Source organism: Drosophila yakuba, chromosome 3R, assembly GCF_016746365.2.
Source record: "Drosophila yakuba strain Tai18E2 chromosome 3R, Prin_Dyak_Tai18E2_2.1, whole genome shotgun sequence".
In the NCBI taxonomy this organism is placed as follows: Eukaryota; Metazoa; Arthropoda; class Insecta; order Diptera; family Drosophilidae; genus Drosophila; species Drosophila yakuba.
The window spans coordinates 8,231,692-8,243,269 of NC_052530.2; the positions used below are offsets into that span (position 1 = coordinate 8,231,692).

At 38.9% G+C, this 11,578-nt stretch overlaps 1 protein-coding gene across 3 annotated transcripts in view; it reads right to left on the reverse strand.

The window, feature by feature from the left end:
- Positions 1-11,182, reverse strand: part of LOC6535967 — a 48,351-nt gene extending 37,169 nt beyond the window's left edge. For all 3 annotated transcript variants that reach the window (XM_002096546.3, XM_039375440.1, XM_039375439.2), the window contains exon 1: positions 9,869-11,182. In XM_002096546.3, the coding sequence (XP_002096582.1) occupies positions 9,869-10,899 (1,031 nt within the window). In that variant the 5' untranslated portion in view covers positions 10,900-11,182. The remainder of the gene's footprint in view (positions 1-9,868) is intronic.
- Between the last annotated feature and the right edge of the window lie 396 nt (positions 11,183-11,578).

Sequence of the window (11,578 nt, forward strand, 5' to 3'; positions counted from 1 at the left end):
GAATTAGCTTAAGTTTGGCGTGACTTAATTAGGAGCCCAGACCCAATTATATCATCACCCGACCATTATTAACATCAACTCTGGATTCGTGGAGAGGAAAGTGAACTCTTATACTACGAGTATTTTCTTTTGTCCGATCATCTTGTTTAGGGTCTGGAACGGTGCTCGGGGATTGAGTGTGGTCAGTGCATGCCTAACCATTATGACTGCTGTCGGGTTATATAACTCTATAACGAGTTGAGGAAAACACAAAACGAATCATAATTTTGTAAGAACTTCTTCCGGGTTTCGCTTTATCTTCCCTAGTTTTGATAGATTTTTAAGAAGTGTTTTTAATCTGAAACACAGGGCGTATGAGTTCTAGTAACAATCCTTATATACGATATACGAAATAGAAATTAAAAACTTTATTAAACTTTATGTTGAGTTTCTCCACATTAAGCATTATTATTCTGTATGCCCGAACCTATTAAACATATAATTAAATTTATTACCACAATCGAAATATTTATTGCATATTTTCATTAAATTTTTGTTATATCTGTTAAGTTTGGTATGTCTGAAAATTCCATTCGCATGCTCGCATAACTTCACTATTACTTGCAATTAATTTAATTAAGGAAATAGGCAAACAAAAAATATTTTCGCTCTGTGACAAAAATACAACAAAAGCAAAAATATTTGTATTTAATTGCATTAGCGGCAATTAAGTCAACTGGCGAAAAAGCACAAATAAATCTTGTTGGGCAACCTGGTGGTTTCTTAGTGTTTTTTTGGGCCAATTTAAATGCATTTGGAATTATGATAGAAAAACTCCGAATGGAAACTCCAGCAAACAAGTCCGACCAGTTGGGCTCTAGGCTGGGTATTTGTAATAAGACTGCAACTCCGAGTTGGATTGTGGCTGGGAAGTCATCTTGTGTGGCTCGACAACAACGAGACATCAAGTTGAAGTTCGCACGGCACTTGAAAATTCAAACTGAATGAAAAAAACGCTATATTGTGTGGATGATAATAGAAAGAAATCCGAAAAATGGCCAAAGATGAATTCCAAATACACTTTTATTGTCTCAAATATTTAAGTTTAGTGGCTAATTAGGGAAGCGATGTTTAAAAAAAAAAGCAACTTAATTTATAGTAGATACAGTATTAATTTAGGTATTTTAATTTAATCGGAGTTAAATTAAATTTATGATAGATACCAAATTAGATTACAATTGTTGTTGCATATATTAATGGAACCAAAGGATCCAATTTATATATAATAATATAATTTCAAAATTATGTTTGTTATAAACCATTTAAGTGGATTGTGCCATATCTAAATTATTCTCATTTGAATAATGAGAATAGCGCTTGCCCTTTTTATATTGACTGACCACGATAAAGTAAAATAATAGTAGATCATATCTAGGCAGAGTATATGGTAGAAAACAGTCAGCGGCAACGAACAACAGCTGCCTGACAGAAAGTACTTTCTTTCTTAATAAGATGCGCAGTTCGCATATTTGCAGTCACAACATGGGGTGGCAAGGAGGTGGCTGGGGGAATGGGTGCCTGGGGAGCTGAAGAGCCAGTGATGCGTCTACCTTTGCCTACCTGGCGGCTTCTTCTCCTCCTTTGCCAAGTTAATTTGTTGACTGCCTCCAACTTGCTCTAATGCATGCAGGCAAAATACGCGAGCTCTCCGACGTTCCCGCCATCCCCGCCTGCTTTCTTCCGAGGCCCCGAGGTTCCAAGGTTCAGATCCCCAGCAGCTGAGACAACGACACCATTTGCTGGCAAATAGTTTTTGCGCTTATCTCCCAGAGGAACAACAACAGCATCAGCGCAACAACTGCTGCAATGACACAAAAGTGAGTTTTGAGAACTGGCAAAGTGGCACAAAGGTTGACGGGCAAAGTCGAGGCAAGGCAGGTGTTGAAAATATGCCGTCCCCGTTGTCAGTGCATTTCTGTGAGGGTGTATGCAACATCACTAGGAGCAAGATCTACAGCGGCAGCCACAACCGCTGCAAGACAAATGAGGCACACGGGTTACATGGCTGGAACTCTCTTATCGCCGTCTGTGACTCTATATAAGGTTTTGGTACTTTCTTAGCGTTGATGGAGAATAGTTGATAGGCTAGATTAAATAGGCTAAAATTAAATAGTCTCTGTGGTTCATCTAAAATGGAATACTTAATTTTTACTTATAAACGTTTTTTTAATTTGTATTTTATTAAGAGACGAAACGCGGTTAATCACTTGTCGTTTTATATTCCCTAATGTAGAAATCAAAGTGTAACCAGTTAAATCGCCAAATCAATTAGGCAAAACAAAAAATAACGTAAACTGCTGACGAGCTTTACACCCACTCGAAAGCAAACAGACTCATTTGGCCTGTCACTTGGCTCATTTGCATGACAACAAAAACCTTTGCTACTCTGTGGCCAAAAGACCAAAAAATGTATCCATCAAATGCCAAGTAAGCAAAGACCGGGTCACCGAAATTGAATTAGAATTGTTTATAGTAATTTGAGGCAAACAACTTCATAAAGAACTTCTTAAGGGGCGCAAGTGTGTGAAAAAACAGAGGAAGACAAAACAAATTCGAGTTTTGAGTGCTGCTTCTGCTAAGCAATTAAGCCGATCTACGCACTCATCCAACAGGGGATCGGTCAGTCGGGGAGTCAAGGAACTTGGCTAACTTTCAAATTCCAGATTCTGTTTTGGTATTTCCGTTTACATAAATTAGTTGTAAGATGAAATTTCCCATCTTTCATTCTTTCCACTGATTCTCATTGCGTAATCCACACTAACCATAAAATGGTGTCCAGAACCTGGGGATTGTTTCCTCTCTAATTTATAGTTTTGAACATTCATTTCCCTTTGTTCGTCTATGACTGTTTTTCATTATTTTTGTCACGCACTCAAAATCAATAAAAAAGCACATTTGTATAACAAATTATTTTAATTTGTTACTCGTTTCTTTTTATATAATTATTGTATATATCATTGTTCTTCGGCGTCGCTTTGTTCAATGAAGTGGCCTGATGCCTGTAATTTTTCTTGTTTATATTGCTAAGCTTTAAGTTGCGATTGCAAAAAAACATTCAGGGGTTGTTTAGTAAACTGGAAGGCAACTATCAATCAAATCTTGATATTTTTACTAACTGATTCCGATTTTATTTGTATAAAAATATGTTTTTTATAAATGAATTAAAGTAATTTCCATATTCCAATAAAATTAAAATATTTGTCGTATATTTGTTGCGTATTCAAAATTTGTCAGCTTTTACTACAAAAATGTCAGCAGAAAACAAAATAAGTCTCTAATTAACATGTTCTGTAAAATTAATGCCCTGGCCAGAAAAATATCTATATAAAAGAATATCGCTGAACCAACGAAGATCTCACGCATAAAATTAGGGAAAGGAAAGTTTTTAAAATTATTGTAATATAATATATATTTAAATGGAGTTTTTTGCATTTAGATTTGCAATACAATTTTAGTCACAAGTGTGCGTAGTAAAAGAACTTATTTCTAAAATATTTGGTTGCTTGTTTTTAAAATGGGTTTTCTTGATTTCCTAGCAGTAGCTTGCATAATATTATTGAATTTTAGCTGTTTTCTTTACCGAAAGCGAAAATTAAAAGAATCGCCGACCATAGTTTTCTAAATATAATTTTATACATATACATATGGCTATGTTTTTTTGTTGATCAGCTCTTTGTCATGCTAATTATGAATTTGAAAATGCAAATTTCCTGTGGAGGTTCTCAGCTTAAAACGCCGAAAGACAGAAACTGGAATCAACGGTCATAATTTATGAGACGTTTATTGATTTCGTTAAACGAATTTTTCGGGGCGTGTGCTCCACGAGCTTCTCGGCAATTTGTAAAGCTTCGTTTCTGGTTCCATTCCGAAACGTTCCGGGGGATCTCTGGATCAATTGCCAATTACTGAGCGAACAAAATATTTCTCTAATTTGCTGACACGAAGCGGCGGGGCTCGCATGTCACGGCCACTAGGAGTTCCAATCAAAACTCTGGACCAAATATGTAACTCTTCGCCTGGTTGCGAGCTGACGCTCCCAGTGGTTTGATGCCTCTGCTCCGATAACTCCAGTCAGGCGATGTTTGGACTCGGGTTGGGCTAGGCTGAGTTCTGGAACGGCTAGGCACGGGATTCGGCGATGGCTTGGCAGCAAAATATTTTTCTAATTAATAATAATAACAATTGATACCCGAACTGGCTAACGGAACTATCCGAGTGGAATGTGGAGCAAAGGTGTTAAAATTGTATTTATTTGCCAAGTTCTCTAGCTTTGCCCGAATCTCGATTCCTTGTGGCTTTTTTTCAGGCCCAACATCTAAGCGGTTCATCAAAATCGTTGGCCTCGCTTAAATTGCATTTTGCTTTTCAAATTAAAAGTGAGGTTTCTGCGGTTTTCTTGGGCTTGCTTCTATGGGTGGCAGTGACTTTTTTATCTTGAGAGCATCTTTCTTCAAATCATTTTTGTATTGAACTTTTTTAAGTATTAATGGAATTTGAATGATTTAATTAAAATTAGACAACCAAACCAAAAAAATGTATAATGGAATTTATAAATGGAATTTAAAACAAGGGAGAACGGCATAGTCGAGTTCACCGACTATGTGATACCCTTTACTCAGCTAGTAGAAGTGCAAAGGCGGAATTTCAACACTGACAGTTCTTGAACGGTTTGTGGGCGGTAGGGTAGGCGTGGCAAAGATTTTTCTGCAAATCGATAAAAGATTGGAGTCTGCATGCTGATTCTTAACATTCTAGGTTTAATAGTTCCTGAGATCTCGACGGACAAGATCAAAGACATTAGAATAATATTATTATAATGTCTTTGGCCAGATCGACTCGGCTATTGAACCTGGCTATAAATATAGATACTAGATATGGTCGGAAACGATTCCTTCTGCCTGTTACATACTTTTCAACGAATCTAGTATACCCTTTTACTCTACGACTAACGGGTATAAGGGCTTCCAAAAATTGTTTATTCGTAAATTGCGAATCGTCGCTAGTAAAATTTGTATAAGTAAATTCGCAGAAAACGAAACGACTAATTACATATATGTATGTTTCGAAATTCCCATGGATCCGCTTCAACCCCAGAGTCACAGTTGGCGATTTCAGTACATTGATGACTTTCGCTGTCTAAGCCTCAAAAAAAATGCATATAAAATAATTTAGTTTTGCATACCATACCCTGCATACCACACACCCCGTGCGGGGCAGTAGAAAAATTCATTTGTCCATATGCCAGAGATAATTACCATGACTCGCACTCGAACAAAAGCCGCAGCCATAGAGCACACGAATATTATTGCATTTTACAATTCGGCTCGCTACCGACCCTGCTGAACATTTGAACTGAACCCGACTCTCGCCGACTCTTCACATGTGGGTTCACATGGTTGGCCCGTGACCCAAAGCGGTCGCAGGTGTCGACAACTGACGCTGGTGGTGGTTGCTGTGACTCACCGGGTCGAATGGTTTTCATTTTCGCATAATTACAAATGTGGCAAATGCTAAATGGCAAAAATGTAACAGAAGTGAAGCGGGAAACCCTACAGGGGCTTGGGAAGTTTTTGCGCTGCATTTCCGGCTGCTTTTCGGTTTTTGTTTCGGTTATTCATTTTCAACAGTGTCTGATGTCATTGATAGCGACAAGCGGGTAGAATTGTGGTGGGGGCACTCAGGTTAAAGTTTCCACAAAATTGAGATCCCCATTTAATAGTTCTATTGTGTTGATGACTCGTCCAAAAATGGTGCTAAAACAGACATCAAAGCTTTGAAATTGAAAGTGTTTCAACGCTGTCAAATGTGGGTGCCAAAAAAGTTCGAATTTTAAAAAAGCAATTACCCTAAGCAATTTGACATTGAAAATGCTTCAAAAGCCTTTAAGAGATTAGGCAAGAAAATGAATCACCCCGAGTTATCCTATTGCATAAATGACAAGTTAGTTGCTTAAGTCATTCGTATTTGTGGGACAGTGTTTGGCCTAAAGTCAACACAATAATTTAACAGACGGACTCAACAATCGCCGTTTCAGCATAATGTAAATCGAAAAAAAAACAGTTTGCTTGTCTCATTTGGCTGCCCCTTGAGACTCTTCCTACAATACTTGATCTATTTTTAGGCCCACAGCTCACAGAAATCTTCGATCTGCGCCACAAATATTGACAGACGAATTTCGTATTTGTATTTACTTTGCCAAAAAATCACTAAGCGAAAAGAAGCAGCAGTCATCTCATAAGTCAAATACGGAAGATCGTCTTTGGTTCTATTTAAGCATTTATTTCTTTAAATTAGGCACCATATTTGCCGATGATTTCGGCGCTGGGTATGAGCTCAATGATGAACAATCAAAGTGAATGCTGCGCAACAAGTTTATTATCTAGCAGCAAGGCAATGTGATTGGCAAAACAGCAATCAGAAGGAAACTTTAGCCCTCACCTCCGGCACGAAAAATAGTGAGCAATTATGGTTAGATATCTCCCGATTGGCTGATGAGGAGCAATTAGCGGCATTTGTTTATCGAATCTCGATCCAAGTGCAAGCATCAATGGCTAAGTGACAAATTTATGGGCTCCTTAATGGCGTCATTAAGAATTTGCATGCAAAAACGGAGCCTTGGCAAGTGCTGTTATATTATTGGTTCTGTCCACGATATTTATGAACATTACTACAAGGTTGTAAGATATTGGATTTACTCGTAGTGTATTTAAATAGTTTATAATCTTTATTTGCAGTTTATAAATGTTTTCAGATACGTTTTATCATGTGAGAAATGAGTTCAAATAGTGATCAGCTTTAAAATTTCTATTGAATTGCAAATACTAAAAAAGTATAAAAAGTACAAAAGTTCTTGATACGAGTATACAAGTTTTCTGTTTCATTATTATCAACGCCAATTTCCGATCAAAATTACAGTTTAATTTGTAAATACCTTCATGCATGCAAACAACATTTGTAAAGCCAACTTATTTTCGAATGCAAAAACATTTTGGTAAATTCTCATAATATGCATAAAGCGGAAGTTTGGCACTATCGGGCAGACATCAAACAGCGCCACTCCATACTCATCAGCCAAAAAAACTTTCGCACGCCGAAAGCAAAAACATCATATCTTCAGCAACACCCCATCAAAGAGTTACAAAAACAGCGACATAAAAAACACTTTCAAACGCTCGCATCTCGGACACCTACACGTCGGCCATCCCCACTCAGCATCCAAAAAAAAAAACCAACTAATGCCTCATGAAAAGCAAAAGTGTACAAGGGAATGACACATTGTAAAAAAGACCAAGAGATGCGCAAAATTTACCCAAAACTATGTAAATAAATTTACCTATGCGAAATAAAAACTTTTACTTTTATTGTTTCTTGTGGTGTTAGAGATGCTGTCGAAGCCGAAATATTTGCGCATCATGCAATTTGATTTGCAACGTAGATTTGAGTTGTGTTTTCGAGTGCGATATCAATCGAACCTCCACTCAAGCCTGCTACGACAACAGACGTAATAGAGAAAACTCCAAAAGCATTGCTTACACAAAAAATTCCAATTGATAAAAACAACTTGCAGTACGTTGAACTAATCAAGTTCGTTGCCTAAGTCTTTTGATTGACTGTACACATTTCCGTTGAATGCCCCTGGGAGTCTTATCAACTTTTCTGCTGTCTCTCTGTCTGCAGCCACTTTTCTTTCGCTTTTGATACACTTTGCATGTCTGCTCCTGCTGATTGAAATGTTTGCCATTTTTCAGCGACGGCTATGTGGAGTACCTACCAACCATTGGGGCAGACAGTTGCGGCTCTGGAGTGGGCGGCGCTTAGTCAAAGTAAAAGGCTTTTAATCAACATATTTGCGTGTGCTTATGCAATAAAAACCCCAAATGAACCTGGGACTGATATTTGAACATCAAAAACCGTTTAGGCGTTACACAAAATTTGAAAGTAAATTCAAAATATTTCCCTTTTGGCCAAAAAAAAATAATAAGCCTATTGCTTAAATGTTAATATCAAAAAATATGTTCGCTTACTGAGGAAGATAGTACACAACCCAGCAAAAACTTTTTTCGTCCTGAGTTAGCTTTTTACATATAGACTACAAAGGCATTCAAGATCCGTTGAATATAATTAACAGGTTGACAGGACCTGTGAAGTATATATTCTTGATCAAGATCACTAGTCAAGTTATCCTAGTTTGTCTGTCTTTTCGTATGAACGTGTAGATCTCGAAAACTTTAATAGTTAGACATTTTAGATTATCACGCCTTCAATTTTAATATTTGTATACTTATTTTTTTGTTTTATTTTGAAGTTGCTGAAGATGTAATTCAACTTAATTTCGAATGCAAATATATCTAAAGATATTTTAAAAGAATTATGCAATTTTTACATTGCACTCCCACTATCTGAGTAACGGGTATCTAATAGTAGCGCAATAGTATCTAAAAAATCCAACTGACATGTCGTCCATTTGAAGTGTCCAATAGAGTACAATATCAATACAACGGTCTTGCTATTTATTTAGTATCCTGTTGAACTTAGACAATATTATAGTAAATAAAAATATACTCTTTCCAAGAACGACGCAAAACCTTACATTGCACTTACACCTTACCTTATTTTTGACATTCCTATTAAAATGAAAAGCTTGGCTACTTTTACTAAGCTTGGGCTTTTCTCGGATATCGTTAAAATGGAACAATTTAGCCATTTCTAACCAATGACACGCCCCTTCACCTCGACGTTTATACATCTGTGCATAGTCATAAAAGTTAAACGATTGCCGCAGCTATTAAATATTTCAGACACATTTTGTGGGCAAAAATTGTAACAGACTTCAGGCGAACAAAATAAACCGAAACCCAACCCAAATTTAGGCAAAAACCTAAAATGTCTTTTGGAAATGTTAAGCGCGAAATTGGCAAACTTTATGTGCCTGAATTTTGGAGTGCAATTTGTGTTTAATTTGGGGTCACACACATTTCGGGCAAACCCCGGGCAATGTTAAGTTATGTAAAACCGAATTTAACAATGTGCCAAGGGACGGTGCTGAGGGTAATCAATGTGAAGCAGTTTAAGTCTCCAAAGGCATTTTAATTGCCACAGAGCAACTTGCAACACTGCAACCTGCCTCGCGGCCAAGTTAAATGACACATGTGCCTGCCCCAGCCCTCTTTCTCTTTCTCCTACAATATTTTATCTCTCTCACTCTCTGTCTCTGTTTAACTTGGCCTGCTTGTTGTTGCTGCGGCCGATGCTGTTGAAAAGACTTTCACTCTGGCCGAGCGCTATAGATGAAGTGGCATTTGACTTCATTTTTGGTCAAAAATAAAACCGAACCATTAACTAATTAGCTTACATTTTGAACCATTTATTGAGCTCTAGAATTAAGCATAGCTCGTCTAACTAAAAATAAAATGCTCGCTTTGGAATTAGAGAATAAGAAGAGAGCAGGAAATAAATCATTTTAAATAATATTTACAGAAACTAACTTTCAACAATAGATTCATTGTAGAATAACTGCGACATTTTTAAAAGCATTTTACATTTGTTCTCCAGATTTGCCCAAAGTAATATTTGCAAGAAAATGTATAAAGATATTATTTGAACCCCCATTTCTGCACTTTGTTTTAATTACAATTTACTTATAACGAGTAGCGCGCTTAACAATATACACTTAGCATGCCAAAATTTATAATTGAAATGAATTATTTATCATATCAAAGTAATACATATACTAAAATATTAAAAAGCATATTAAGGCCTCCCTTAAATTCTTGATATCCTCACTTTTCTTAATTATTTCTATTAAAATAGCAAGCTGCTAATCACTCACCTTCTGGCCTGCCTGGGAATGGACTGCGTCCAGCACACGGGTGCCTTGTGGAGCTGGTGCATATTTCGGGAGGACTTGTAGGTGAGGTCGCCGCACTCCGTCTGCCACACCTGGAGATTCCCTTCCGCCGGATAGAAGGTGTACAGGCTGTGGGTGGCCGAGGCGATGACCGGCGAGGAGCCACCGCCCTCGACCACATCGACCACGCCGGCTGCCACGAGTGGAGATAGGGTGGCACTAGAAATCGGCTGGACGAGTAGAGCCTGTCCGGCTGCTGGGGCCCCGGCTGCAGTGCCTCCGCCCGGCGACTTGTAGTTGAGCATGCGGGTGGTGGTGGCACCGGCATTGCTGCTGCTTATATTGCCATTTCCATCGTGCTTCAGGATTAAGCTACTGGGATCGTAGCCATGGCGATTGTGCCGCGAAATCGCGTCCACCGAATGTGATCTAATTCCGTTTCGAGGCGGATTCATGTGGAGCCGGCGTCCGCGCCGGTAGTTTGCAGTTCCAGTTCCAGTTCCGGTTCCCAGGGTATTTACCAATCCCGAAGATCCCTGCTGCATCGACGCAGTTAACCGGTGATTGTGGACACTGGAGGCGGCACTGGGAACCAGGGGTTGTCGTTGTTTTTGGTACTGGAGGCGTGGCTGCTGTGGGGGTGCCTGGTGCCTAAGTTTCCCCTGATCCTTGGCAAAAAACTCCCGCCTCTGCAACTGGGGGGCGGCCAAAGTGAGTGCGCCCCTGACATTTCCGGAGTTCACCATCGAAGGGCTGGATGCAGTAGCTCCGGATGTCGTCTTAGTTGCGCCCCCAGTGGCCGCCGAACTAAGCTGCGCCAGCTTACTGGCATTGTTGTTGCTGGCCGTAATGGCTGCATTGCTGTTGTTGCAAGTGCTGGTGTTAGTGGTTCCACTTGTCTGATGCTCCGAATCGGTGGAAACCCGATCCGGATCACTTTCGAAACCTTCGTCCAGGGATCGAGTTGGACTCAGAATGGGCTTCGAGTGCTGCTGCTCCAGTTTCGTAGACATGGCTGCTGGCCACTAAGGGGTATTATTTGTTGTTGCTTCTTTTGTGTTTTTATTATTTTTTCTACAGCTTTAGCCCGGGTATTGGGTATCGTTACACTTGCTGCACATATGCACCTTATTTCTCTCTTTCTCTGCCGCCTGCCATGCACACTTGTTTTTCACATTTAATTTCGCTTCGCGAAAAGTCGCGCCAAAGTTACAGTTGGTTTGGTTTTTGGTTTTGGATCGAATAAAATATCGTTATTGCGTTATGCACGTCTGTCTCGAACGAGAGCTTTTTATCGACTGTGGAGTGCGAGGCAGTAACTGAATTAACTTGGTTCGCTCTGTTATCGCCATGTTAAGTTACATTCGTTAACATTTGCCAACGGAAGAGCAAAAGCTTCGATCGACACTTGTTGCGCTGCACCTGTTACATTTAGAGAGTGCCAGTGAGCGAAACATAGCTCAGCTGTTTGCCAAATGTTATTCGCGAAATTTCCATGGGAGAAAGATCACCACAATTATTAAAATGTAAAATGAAAAAAGCAGGAAGTGCCGCGGTATCTTCCTTTAATGTTTTTTCCTGTTCCCGCTTTTTCTTCAGGAAAATGTTAACAATTTATAATGTGACTGTATATCAGTAGACTATTGTTTTAGTGAATGCAATTGTAAACAAAATGTTTAATTGCCATTACAG